General features: G+C 33.5%; 1 protein-coding gene across 1 annotated transcript; it reads right to left on the reverse strand.

Annotated features, from left to right (window-relative positions):
* Positions 1 to 1,155: 1,155 nt before the first annotated feature.
* On the reverse strand, positions 1,156 to 4,905 carry LOC120072652 (triosephosphate isomerase, cytosolic). The gene is made up of 9 exons (XM_039025084.1): positions 4,748 to 4,905; positions 4,253 to 4,328; positions 4,014 to 4,137; positions 3,257 to 3,341; positions 3,009 to 3,141; positions 2,756 to 2,850; positions 2,598 to 2,676; positions 1,583 to 1,665; positions 1,156 to 1,479 (listed from the first exon to the last, which is right to left on the reverse strand). Exons 1-9 carry the CDS (start codon positions 4,784 to 4,786, stop codon positions 1,429 to 1,431), a joined length of 765 nt encoding a protein of 254 aa, XP_038881012.1. The 5' UTR covers positions 4,787 to 4,905; the 3' UTR covers positions 1,156 to 1,428.
* Positions 4,906 to 14,445: the final 9,540 nt, after the last annotated feature.

The raw sequence follows: 14,445 nt of genomic DNA on the forward strand, positions 1-14,445 counted from the left end.
CAAACTCTGAAGAGTTTCATTTTAACCCTTGAAAATTGAAGTTTTTCTCCAAACAACTTTGAGTGGCAAGCTTTTGTTGTTGAATTCATATAGGTCAAAGTGTGTATCTACTTAAGTGAACAAATTTAAATGCATACTTGAAAACAAAAATAGTGGCATCATCTATTCATTATTTTTTCGCTAACCTTAATCCCAAATATACTTCTCACACGAGTTTATATTTGTTTCCTTTATATACATACATAAGCAAACACAAAAAACTTAGATCACATGTGTTTGATTTTTTTTCCAACCCAAATAGTATGAGTTGGGTTGGATTGATCGGATTTTTCGAACATCCCTACTGTGGATTTGATCTTTCCTTTTCCAATGAATTCTCTTGAGGTTTCTTTAGATATGAGTATAGAAAAAACATTCATCCTAGCCTATTAATTTTTCATTTGCACTCATTTGATTTGCCTTTTTTAAAATAAAATAAAAACCACACACAAACACACAATTGGGCTAAAAATCGAAACTAATCAAACGGACTAAAAATCTGACCATCAGTTTTGACCCTTGTTGGACATTTGTTTCATTTCCATTATTACCACCAAACTGATCGATTTGGTTCAATTTTTGGTTAGGCCTAAAACAAAAAGAGCCAAACCAGCTGTTTGGGTTTGAGAGTGTTTTCGAACCAATTAAAAATTTTTTGCTCAATTTCCTAACCCAATCAAAACCCTTAAAGAGAGCAACCCAACCAAATTCTTATATTTTTTAGTTGAGTTGAATCGGTCCAACAGATTGTCACTACAAACAGAGAGTGGGAGACGACTAGCAAGTGGAAAAACCAGAACTAAGACAATCAATTCAAAAATCTAAATCAAGAAGAAGCAAACAGAGAATTAGTGGATGAACTTGGTCACTATAGCGAACTTCATGAGTGAAATGCAGTCCATTGCAAAACACGAGGAAGTATATTTAATTAAAATTGAAATGATAAAACTCTTTTAATTAACGAAAAATTAAAAATAAAATAGAAGGTAAATTGCTGTGCTACCAAATATGCTAAATTCCCCAAGAAAACTCCATTATTCCCACGAAAAAGGGCCCATTTATAACTCCAAAACATGAAAGCCCATAAGAACTTACAAGTGACTTGAAAGAAATGGATTGAAAATTTGGAAATTGAACTAGCATTTTATAATTAGAACGCACAACATTTTGTCTGAATCAGAATTGAGATGATCTCAATCCAACCGTAAACATAATAGTGACCTCAACAGTGCCAAATTTATGTCAAAATGCATCAAAAAGGAGAGAATACAAAAGGATGATTATACAAAAGCATTGGGTCTCAAACTTTATTGCTCAAGCAAACAACAATTTTCCGCAACATATCCCGCGTACCTAAAGGAAGATAGAACCATCTCTTCCTCAGGCGATTCATGAAGATTTCTTCACCGTAGCAGACTTGATAATGTCAACAAACTCGGGCTAGTTCATAGAAAATATAAAGATGAGTCAGCAACAGAAATCAAGTTCCTACACCAAACAAGTGAACAAAAATATATGATGCAAACTTATGAGAAGAGTTAACCTTAAGCGAAGCTCCTCCAACCAAAAATCCATCCAAGTCAGGTTGTCCTGCCAGTTCTTTGCAGTTTGCACCATTTACGGAACCTAAAAGACCAATTAATAACTTAAACATGTTAGTTCCACAGTTACATAACCTTGAACCGTTGTTTTAAAAAGCTATTGAGGCTTACGCCTTGAGGCTCAACTCTAAGTTTTAGCCTCGAGAGTTATGCCTTCCTTGAACAATAAGAGGCTTACACCTTTTTGAAAATGCATAGAGGCAATTTGAACTAGGATTACTTTTACTGTTGTGACTTTAAAAACATTGAAGGCAAAAATCTATAGTATAAATCAATCTTATTATTGATCAAGTGAAAATTGTGAGGGTATTTTCAATTTATACTTTTTATATGACTATCATGTTTAGCCTCTTCCCTATTACAGGCTTACACCTCATACCACCTCGAGGCTTACACCTCACCTCTTCAAGAGGAAAAACCTCAAAGCCGTCTTTAGCCTTTTAAAACATTACCATAAACATGCACTAAACAGGCTATTTGCATTATACATGTACACAATTTGCATTTAGGCTCAATAAATTCTATTCCTTTTGGTTAATAAGGAAGGAAAAGCCTAATTATTATTTTTTTAAAATTAAAATAATAAAAAAGCCCTAAGGCACACAACTTTCAGCCTTAGGGCTTCACATAAGGTGCACGCCTAATGTGCGCCTTATTTTGTGCAAAGGTGAGGTGCCAGACTTGCGTTTAAGGGCCTAGACACGTGCCTAGATGGGCTTTTTAAAACCTTGGATACATATTAATCAAACTATGGTTTTTATTTAGTTGTTTCCTGAAAAGGACTCCCCTCCCACTGTTGGATTTTGGTTAAATCAAGCTTATGTGGGTTCGAGCTCAATTACAAAGGCTTCCTTAATTAGTATGCTTGGATTTACAGTTTTAACCATCTCGACAAACTATAGGAAAAGAACGCACAGCAAACATGTCAGTCTTTTTTCATCCAAGCAAAGAGGTTACCTCCATATATAATTCTAACAGATCCAGCAACTTCAGCACTAACATTGTTCTGAAGCCATTTCCTCAATTCAGCATGAACCTTTAAAAAGAACCACAATGTTATTGTTAATGATCCTGAATTCATGTGAAATACAAAACTCTATAAGAACAAATCTTACTTCCTGAGCCTGAGCAGGGGTTGCAACTTTCCCTGTTCCAATAGCCCATACTGGCTCATAAGCCAAGACAACATTGTCCCAATTAGAGATTTTATCTGCCACATAACAGAAAGGGTTATCCATTTTGTACAAAACAAGGGAGTATGATGTTAAAAGCTTCTCAGCACGCAAAAGAGCATAAGATCAAGAGCTCACAGTTCCTGAAAGTTCCAAATATTCACTTTAAATGTCAGAGCTAAGAAGGTAGAAGTACCTGCAATAGCTTTAGTTTGTGCAGCAACAACATCCAATGTTGATCCTGATTCTCGCTGCTCAAGAGTTTCTCCAACACAAGCAATGACTTTAATCCCTTGGGAAAGTGCATATGCAACTTTATCTCCTACAAACTGTATACGAAAGGATGAGGGAATGGACTTTGCAATTCGAATCAGTAATATTATTCGTCAAGTTAACAATATAAAGATAGGGGTGTGGACTAGTTTCCGATCTAGCAGTGGTTACCTCATTGGACTCGTTCAAAAGAAGTCTTCTTTCAGAATGTCCAATAATAACCCAAGGAATCCCCAAATTGACAAGCATCTCAGCACTACAGGCAAAAAGATATTAACTTCAAATTAATTGCACGATCCACCCTTAATTCCTAAGAGTTAAGACAAATATTTCTTCATATAAAAAGGAAAAAGGACTAGAAAACATGAGTGAACAGCTGAAGTCATACAACATTTAGGCCCCATTTGGTTTTAGTTTTTATTTTCTGAAAATTAAGTCTATAAAAACCATTTCCACTTCTAAATTACTTGCTTTAGTATCTACTTTTTACCAATATTTTCATAAACCAAGCCAAGTTTTGAAAACTAGAAAAAGTAGTTCTTAAAAACATGTTTATAATTTTTTGAATTTGACTAAGAAACAACTCTTTTAATCAAGAAAGATGCAAATCAATGAAAGGAAGTAAAATTAATTTTCATAAACCAAAAACCAAAAAACCAAATGGTTACCAAACGGGACCATATCAATTCAAATTCAAATTTCATTATTCTTCAAACAAGATTCAGTAATTATTCTGAAATTAGTCATTGTAAAGTTTGGAAGCGAGCCTTCAGTTAAAATCAAGACAAAAGATGGCACCCTTCAGTTTTTATTGTTGTAACTAGTAACAGATTTTGAAACTGAACAAAGAACAAAAGTTATGACAAATGAACAGAGATTATCATCAACTAGCCAAGCCAGCAGGCACCTTCCTAGCTAAATATCATACCTAACTTCTCCAGTAAAAGCACCACCTTTGCGAACCCAACAGTTCTGTGCTGCAACTTGAATATCAGACCTCAACAAACTCTTCACCAGCGAAAGAAACACAAAAGGTGGACTCACAACAACTTCTGCAAGGGAGAATAACAAATAATACCTAATCAACCAAAGAGCTTCGTCGACAAGAAATTGCAAGCCATAAGGACACTGGTACAACTGAAAACTAAACAGAATTTCCATGCGTACCCACAGCATCTTCTGAAGGAATTTCAGCTTCATTCAACGTGCTGACAATTTTCTTCACCTCCTCGGTTGTTCCATTCTGTAGAATATTCAATCGATGAACAAGACGATTAGTTCAATCTAGAGTAATCCAGTACCCCCAAATCTCCAATCCCAAAGTTGCACATACATTTAACACTTAAACACATCAAACACAATTGAAAATTACATAAAGCACACTCGGATCGGAAAAGTCAAAAGATCTGCTAAGTCAGTACACCGGAAAAACCAAAGGAGAAAAGTAAAGTACGTTTTTTTCTGGAAGTTCCTCAGTTCGAAATCAAAACCCAAGAATATTTAAACCAAATAGGTAGAAATCACATATAAACAACAGATTTGGCATCCAATAGCTCGTACGTTAACGGTCAAATCGACTGAAAAGGCGATCATCTCAAAAATGGAGAGAAAATAGAGATCAAATAAAGAAAAATGATTTCAAACAAGAACTAAGGAGCATACGCATTTCCAGTTGCCGCCGACGAAGAATTTCCTTGCCATTTTTGTTTCCTGAGAATCCTTGAATCGGAGAATTTGATTGTAGCAAAAGCAGAAACGCAGAATCAAAGAATTTAAGTGGAGAAGGAGAGCGGTTCGCTAAAGAAAAAGAAAAAAACCCACGGGCGCATCACGGATCACAAAAAAACCACGACTTTTTTTAAATAATAATAATAATAATTTTTATGTATAGAATACTTTTACAACAATGACGTAAATCCAAGTTGGGATAACAACACATAATCCCTTAATAAAAAGCTCATATATTTCACTTTTATCTGGTTTTTTTTTTATTATTATTTTTAAAAACGCCACTTCTAAATTACACAAAAATTACACACAATTACCTTTTTGTCCTTTACCCCTAAACAATTATACATTTTTCAAAAAAGAAATCAGAAGTTTCCTTCATTCACATGTAGTTTTTATTTTAACCAAACCTCATTCTCTCTCCCTTCCTCGTTCTCTCCATCCCTTGTTCTTTTCACCTTCACAACAGCCCATGCCAACCAAACTGGCCAGCGGTTCACCGACGACGACCATTGGACGACGAACGACAGACGCGAAGTGGAACTCTGGTGTTGAATGGCAAACTCAAAGCGAAACAGTGAGCGACTCGACGACCTCGAACTATGTGTAACTAGGCTAGACGACGGACGATGAGCGACTAGGCTTAATGGCAGTGCAACTCGGACGACGATAGACAACGATTTTTGGGGGGAAAAAAAGACCAAGCAGGGACGATGACCAAATAATTTTAGCCATTTGGATGACTTTCTAGCGATTTAGGACCTAACGAAACCGATTTAGTTCTAGTTTTTACAATTTATGTGATTTCAAACATACGGTTGGGATTTTTTTCCCTTCTTTTTTCTAAAATTAGAATATGTTTTATACGGTTGAAACATTGTATATTTTCATAATATATACTGTAATATACATTCATGATTTGAGAAGAGTTAGGCTTTATGTTGTATTATATACTCCGTGATATGACATGTTTGGGGATTTAGCATGTAACTATATCTTAACGAATGTGTTGGGTTTCTCACTACTTTAAAACAGTTTATATGAAATATATTGTAATATCGAAGAGGGATTTATAATATATGCTTTGGTGTAAATGATCAATGAATAAGGTTAACTTATTTATACTATAATGTCTTATGGTATACACCATGTCATATGATACTGTTTGGGGGTTTATCAAGTATATATGTCTTAATGAATGTGTTAGGTTTCTCATTACTGTAAAAGGTTTATATGAATTATATTAGGAGTAAAAAGTATATATGAAATATATCGAGATAGAGAACAGGGAATTATATTATGTACAAAGATATGTTTAAAAGATTTATATAAAATATATCAGTACATAGGTTTATTTTGCGTTTATACGACGCAAAATAAACAATAGAATATAATAGACAAAATCAAATACCTGGGATAGATATTTGATTCAATATATACAAAGATACGTTTATGTTTACAATGGGTAAAAAAAACCAAAAAACCATGGAATATTTTAAAATAACCATGATTTTTTGTGAGTGAAATTAGTTGTTTCATCATCAAATGTGTTACATGAAAGATAAAATCAAATTAAATGCATTTTCTCTCTCTAATTAAAAATGGGAAGGAAATCTTAACAAATAAATGTATTTTTTCTCTCCTATTAAAGAAATGAATAAAATCTCAACAAATAAATCCAAGTGGTATTTCAATTCGAAAAACCCATTAAATCTTATATATGAATTATCAAAAGTTTAGATATTTATGAAAACAAGTTTCAAAAATGGATTTAAAATCTAAATATCGTTAAATAAATATACAAAGTTTTTGGTTTTTTTTTTTCAAAAATGGGTAAATGGACTTGTTATTTACACAAAAATTAAGTAACTGCAAGCAAAATCTACATTGATAGACTCTATCACTATAGAGTCTATATGTTACATAGACTTTCAGAGCTAAATCTAAAATTTGTTATACCTACAAGTCCTTTTATATGCTAATGACCTAGATTTGAAACTACTCCTAAAAATTAGGTTGAAATTACTTTAAAAAACCCTTTTATCGAATCAGAATCTCAAGCACTAAAAAGATAAAAACCTATAAGGAAATTGAAGGCTCTCAAATTGAACCATAATTTTTTCCAAACACAAAAAATTCTCATTTTGAACACAAAAACAAAAAACAAAAAAAAAAAAAAAGAAACAAGAACTCAACCTTGTCATGATTTTCATATGGAATTAGGGAAAAATACTCTTTTGGTCCCTGAATTTTTAAAAATATAAGTGATTGGTTCTTAATGTTTCAAATTGACCATTTTAGTCCCAAAATCTTGAAGAATGAGTTTAAAAGATCCTCAACTATTAAATCTATGAAATTTAAATATAAAATTGATTAAATATATGATGCAGGAAGATGAGTTGAAAAGGTTATTATTTTTAATATTTCTCACTTTCCTCTCCTCTTTCTTCTTCTTCTTTCTTCTCTCTTATCCATCTCCATCTAGCTTCCTTTTTATTTGGAAATGGTCGTCGGTCGAGAAGAATGGCTTGAAGAAAGCCACCTCCAGCCTCGAGAAAAAGCTTTTCTCCAATAGCTTCAATCTTGGATTCAACATTTTGAAAAGCAACATGATGATGAAGAGGATGACAAACGATAAATTGTTGTTTGATTTCTCCCCCACACCTCTACAAGGTGGTGCTTGCTATCCAAATAACAAAAAGATCAATTTGGACATCTTGATTGATTCCATCTTTTTAACTTTTGAATCCTGCAAGATTTATACATAGTGTTGTTCTTCTTGTTCTTCACAACATTTTATCTAATACTCCATGAATGTTTAGGATGGAACAAAGAGTAACCACAACTATTTCAAGAAGAAGAAGAAGGATCACACGTCTCAATTGGAACTCTATTTCTAAAACAATGATTCATAGAACAAAATATATGTAATTAATTTATTCTTCGTGAATCATTTCTTATTTAGCACCATTACAAGAAATGCCCCATTTCTATAGCTTTTGATTGTAGCACTTTATGAAATACGCTATAAAAAAGAGGAAGGAAAGAAAAAAAAAAAAGGTGAAAAGCCAAATCTTTTGGCGTGCGCTAAAATTCGTGTATTCCCCCTATTCTCCATTCTTCCCCCTTGCCCTATATCCAACGACTCAGAGCAATTCCTTCACATAGAAAAAATTTCTCCCTCTCTCATTTTCAAGCATCATCACCATGTAGGAGATTTGCTTCTTCTTCATTGGCGTCCAGATTAAACAAATTTGAGCAACCCTTCCAATCTTGGCATCCAGCTTTCTCATGCGTTCTTCTGGTCTCAGTATCCCTCTTTCTCAGGCATCTATGATTTTCCAAACCCATCATCCCTCCTTTTGGTGTTCTTTCAGTCTTGGCGGCTTCTTCTTTTTGGCGTCTCTCTAAATCGTGAATCAATGAGTTTTTTCCCCTCTCTATCACTTTTTAGACTATTTCTAAATCTTGGATTCAACATTTTGAAAAGCAACATGAAGATGAAGAGGATGACAAACGATAAATTGTTGTTTGATTTCTCCCCCACACCTCTACAAGGTGGTGCTTGCTATCCAAATAACAAAAGATCAATTTGGAATCTTGATTGATTCCATCTTTTTAACTTTTGAATCCTGCAAGATTTATACATAGTGTTGTTCTTCTTGTTCTTCACAACATTTTTATCTAATACTCCATGAATGTTTAGGATGGAACAAAGAGTAACCACCAACTATTTCAAGAAGAAGAAGAAGGATCACATGTCTCAATTGGAACTCTATTTCTAAAACAATGATTCATAGAACAAAAATATATGTAATTAATTTATTCTTCGTGAATCATTTCTTATTTAGCACCATTACAAGAAATACCCCATTTTTATAGCTTTTGATTGTAGCACTTTATGAAATACGCTATAAAAAGAGGAAGGAAAGAAAAAAAAAAAAAGATGAAAAGCCAAATCTTTTGGCGTGCGCTAAAATTCGTGTATTCCCCCTATTCTCCATTTCTTCCCCCTTGCCCTAATATCCAACGACTCAGAGCAATTCCTCCACATGGAAAAAATTCTCCCCTCCCTCATTTTCAAGCATCATCACCATGTAGGAGATTTGCTTCTTCTTCATTTGGCGTCCAGATTAAACAAATTTGAGCAACCCTTCCAATCTTGGCATCCAGCTTTCTCATGCGTTCTTCTGGTCTCAGTATCCCTCTTTCTCATGCATCTATGATTTTCCAAACCCATCATCCCTCCTTTTGGTGTTCTTTCAGTCTTGGCGGCTTCTTCTTTTTGGCGTCTCTCTAAATCGTGAATCAGTGAGTTTTTTCCCCTCTCTGTCAATTTTTAGACTATTTCTAGTGTGATTACTGATATTAGGGTTGTAACTTTCAGTAGCAATGGTATGAAAATGGATTTGTAGAATAATTGGACCTATGAATTAGGATATTGTAGTTTCTCCTTCGAGTTCTTGTTTATGCAAACTAGGGATGTATATGGGTTGGGTTGGGTTGATGGTGTTTTTTTGAACCATCGGGTTGGTTGGCTCAAAGAATCCAAATACTTAAAATTCAGGTTGGGTTATCAGATTATAATTTATTTTTTTCTTTTTAATTAAAAATATGTAAATTTATATACAACATCTCGTAAAATTCAAATGCTAAATACTAATTATATCGAAGATATTTATTGCAAACTTCAAATAAAGATAAATATCATAACAATTTTAAAATAAAAACATTTAAAATTCATAAATTAATCAATACAAAGTAATCAAATTTTAAACAAAGAGAAATATATACTATATTTTATTATATATATAAAATTCGGATTGGGTTGGATCAACCCAAAGTCTTTTTAGCTGACCCAACCCAACCCAACAAAAATAGAAAAATTTAACCCAACCCAAAAACAAAACTAACCCAACCCAATTCAACCCTTATATTTTAGGTTTGGTAGTCCGGGTTACTCGAATTATCGGATTATTTGAACCCCTCTAATGCAAACTTGAGGTTTATATTCTCCTATTGATTGTTGCGCTCACTATCACTCAAAGAGACAACTAATTTTACAAATCAAAGCTCTAATCTCACATTCTCCATCCTCACTCTTTTTTCTACATGGATTTTAGTTGTCGATGTCAAAAGGAAGAAGTTTTCTACCTCTTTTAGTTGACAATCGATTTTGTTATTTGGGGTTGCTTTGGCTTCTTCCACTTCTAGAGGAAGTAGTTGGTTGTGGTTCATGGCAGAAAGGATTCCCAAGTTGTCTCAACCAAATGAAAATGGTTGGCTTTTCTTAACTCTAAAGCTTCACCAAGTTATATGTAAATGTCCATACTGTGATTTTTCATTTATCTGGTTCAGATGTGTGATATGGATATGTGTTAACTTATCGAATCTTCTGGTTGTTTAAAATTTTTGGAAACAAAACATTCTCGTTCTACTATTAATTGTGTTTTACATTTGCTTCAACTTTTTTTGGTTTGCAATTTCTCTCTTCTTAACTTGCTGTGATAGTTTCTCAACAGACATTTAAGAGTTTGTGACAACCATTTTTTTTTTGTAGAAATCAAATAATTTATGATAGTTGTATGTTTCATATCCATTTAAGAGTTCGTAATGGTCATTTCATCATAGACATCCAAGTTTCAAGTGATTTGAAATCTCGTATATGAAAGGATACGCAAGTACCCATTGTAGAAAAGATCGCGTTCTAGTTTTAATTTTACATAACACGCAAAGAATATATGTGACGGAAACATAATACACATGATCAATTAAGTATATATATATATATATATATATATTAAAATTAAGAAGAAAAGATTCATAAAACATATCCTTGAAGACTAATCTCTTCAGATTTCCTCTCTAAAATCTTCGAACACTAACAATAAAAAGATGTTCAAAACCAACAGACGCCACCACATGGAGACCTCGATATTCTCGGAGTAGAAAACCGTAGAGAGTTTGTGGGTTTCTTTGAATAATTTGGAGAGGGAATGATTCTGTTTTGAGAGAAAAAAAAATATTTTTCCAAAACCTTCAACAACTTCAATATTTTCAACACCTTACAACTCCAACACATTTTGAAGTATTTATAATAGTGCAAGTGGAAGATGAAAGAATCTTTATTTTCATCTTCCAAATAATAATGAGAGAATTTATTGAAGAAAATGAAAGGTTTATAAGTTATTTGAAGAAAATGAAGGATTTATGTAATTAAAAATACAAATAATTTAATAAAACTAATTTTCATTTAATACATAATTTTTATTTGATTTAGATATATATACTTTAATTTAATATTATATATATAAACAAATTCTCTCAAAAATTTAATCCGAATCAAATTCATATTAAGGTTAATTTTTTCCCTCAAATTATATCTCATACAATTTTATATAAATAATTCCCTTTACTAATGTGAATAATTCAAATTAATTCGAATTAAAATTTTATCCCAACTGAGCAAATGAGGGAACCTTATGGACTTATAGTTTGAAGCTCCAATGGTACTTGATTAATTAATCAAACTCTTTGATTAAATTAATCAATTGTCAGTCACTCCACTAAAGACTGACAGTTGCATTCTTCGCACTACAAATATATTTTTGTGTCCATTGGATATAACCAATCAATGGTGCATTGACCCTTCACAAGTTGCTCGTAAATACAATTGGGCCAAAAATATTGTTTTGCCCCTGTAATTACATATAACTTCTTAGGTACCACTGATTCCTCTAATGAACAATAAGTCGTAGTCTAACTATGACCAAACCACTCTCAGGCCAAGAAAGGGTATGGCATCACATTGTTCAAGCCCCGGAATCAGCTTAAGGGAGCAATTTATCTACAATATCTAACTATAAAAAATGAGTGAATTTCTTCTTGTGTAACTATGTTCTCAATTCCCTAATTAGAGGAATCCCCAAAATGGTAGGCATATTGAGTCGGCGAAACTGGCCACTCTCACCCATACAAATCACATGAATGTCGGCAGGATTTCACAACTTACTCAGGATTCAGGTCAAGTCACCTATGGTCATCCTGATGAAATGCAAGTCTCTTCTATCAACAATGTTATATAGAAAGACTATACATTTCGCGATCTAGTCTTATACAAACTCTTTGTATAGAACACCCCTACACACATGTCTACACATGAATGATCAGGATCAGATCATTTGTAGCATTTTACAACAATTGTAACAACTATAAACCAAGTCGTATTCGTAATTTCACTAGGATAAGGTACCTAGTCTTATCTATCTAATACAGATCGTTTAGGTTATCACTTAAACTTGATCTATCTTTATGTTGCTACATACATATTTAAGTTTCAAAAAATAACCCTGAATCTTAGTTTATTGGTTTTTGTGAATAAATGCAACTAAATGATAAAAAAAATACCTCTTTATTTTATTAGATAAATAAATTGTTTGTACAATACAATTATTTCTACAAGACCCATGAGATTTAGGGCATCAACCCCATCAATCTCCCACTTATTCTAAAGCTAGTGAGGTGTACAAAAGAAAGAACAAATAAATATAATGTACACTAAAACAAGAAACTAAGGCATAAAATACGTGCCTAGTAATATCTCCCACTTGTCCTAGACAAAATGAGGCATGTCTCGTAGACTTAGACTCTTCAGGTGACCCTCAAACACTTTAGCTATAAGAGCCTTTATAAACAGATGAACAATGTTATGCGTCAAAGCTATCTTCATGACGATCACGTCTCCTCAATGTACAATAACTCAAATCAAGTGATACTTGTACTCAATATGTTTCCCACGCTTGTCTCCTGTTGAAATTAGCCACAACACCACTATTATCACAGTAAAGGGTGATAGGACTTGACATATATGGAAATACTTCCAGTTGAGTCAAGAAATTCCTGAGCCAAACAACCTCTTTGGCAACTTCACAAGTTGCTACATATTTTGCCTCCATGATGGAGTCAGTAATGCACCCCTACTTTGTGTTTCGCCAGACCACAACTCCTCCATTAAGAGTAAACATTGATTCTAAAGTGAATTTCTTGGAATCCCTATCAGTCTGAAAATCAGAGTTAGTGTATCCTGTAAGGATCAAATCCTTAGACCCATATACAAGCATATGACTTCGTTCTCCTAAGATACTTAAGAATCATTTTAATGACAATTTAGTTATCTATCCTGGATTAGATTGATATCTACTGACTATCTCCATTGCATAATAGATGTCAGGTCTAGTACATAACACCCATACATCAGGCTGCTAACAACCGATGCATAGGGGATCCATCTCATTTCCTCAACTTCTTGAGGTGTCTTAGGACACTGTTCCTTAGACAAAGCAACTACGTGCCTGAAAGGTAGTAAGCTTCTTTTGGAGTTTTGCATCGAATACTTGAAAAGTATTTTGTCAATATATGATGCTTGAGACAAAGCTAACAATTTGTTCTTATGATCTCTAAAGATCTAAATGCCTAGAACAAATTGCGCCTCTCTCAAATCTTTCATTCGGAATTGGACCGCCAGCCACTATTTTATGTCAGTCGGTACTCTTACGTCATTCCCAATGAGTAGGATATCATCTACATATAACACTAAGAAAGCTATTCAACTGTTGATTATTTTCTTATAAACACAAGGTTCATCAATGTTCTAATCAAAGCCATAAGACTTGATCGCAAAATCAAATCTTATGTTCCAAGATCGAGAAGCTTGTTTCAGTCCATAAATGGACCAATTAAGCTTGCAAACCTTTTACTCTTGACCTTGGGTTATGAATCCCTATGTCTGCTGCATATAAATGGTCTCATCAAGATTTTCATTCAGGAAAGAAGTCTTAACGTTCATTTGCCAGATCTCATAATCATAATATGTGGTAATGGACAGGAATATCCGGATAGACTTTAACATGGCAACAGGTGAGAAAGTCTCCTGATAGTCAACTCCCTCAATCTAAGTATAACCCTTTGCCACTAGTCTAGCATTGAAGGTTTGCACTTTACCATCTGCACCCTTTTTTCTCTTGTAGATCCATTTACAACCTATAGGTTTTACTCCATTAAGTTGATCGACAAAGATCTTAGACTGAATTGATAGACTTCATTTCGAGATTCATAATTTTGATTCACTCATCTTTGTCAACATCCTTCATTGTTTTCTTATATAATAATGGATCCTTAACTTCACCATCAGATATGACGGCTAGGGTTTCTATTAAACCCACATAACGAACAGGCGGGTTTGATGCCTTCCCACTACGTCAAGGTTCCCTCAACATTTGAGGTGAATGTGACAATCTAGATGAACCAAAATCAACAACTCTTGTCAATGTATTTAGCTCTTCAACAGTTGAAGGTTCGATAGTTTCGCTGGAAAGCTCAATCAATACTATTTTACTATGTGGTTTGTGCTCCCTTATGTGGTTCTCTTCTAAGAATGTTGCATTTTTCGACACAACACTTTATTATCTTTTGGATCATAGAAGTAAAAACCTGTCGTTCATTTGGGGTAGCTTACAAATAGGCATAATTTTGAACGAGATTCAAATTTTTTAGGATTAACCTCAAGTGAAAGGATCAAATCCTGAACGGAAGCGTGTGAACACCTTGTATTTCGATTTTCGATTTATATGAAA

Source organism: Benincasa hispida, chromosome 3 (assembly GCF_009727055.1).
Source record: "Benincasa hispida cultivar B227 chromosome 3, ASM972705v1, whole genome shotgun sequence".
NCBI classification, from domain to species: domain Eukaryota; kingdom Viridiplantae; phylum Streptophyta; class Magnoliopsida; order Cucurbitales; family Cucurbitaceae; genus Benincasa; species Benincasa hispida.

Bases quoted from the DNA above. Each gene is read 5' to 3' on its own strand.
- LOC120072652 (XM_039025084.1), bottom strand. From the start codon at position 4,786: ATGGCAAGGAAATTCTTCGTCGGCGGCAACTGGAAATGC. The intron at 4,329-4,747 runs GTATGCTCCTTA...AATATTCTACAG, and splicing joins TCGGCGGCAACTGGAAATGC to AATGGAACAACCGAGGAGGT. The intron at 2,851-3,008 runs GTACTTCTACCT...GTTATGTGGCAG, and splicing joins ACAAACTAAAGCTATTGCAG to ATAAAATCTCTAATTGGGAC.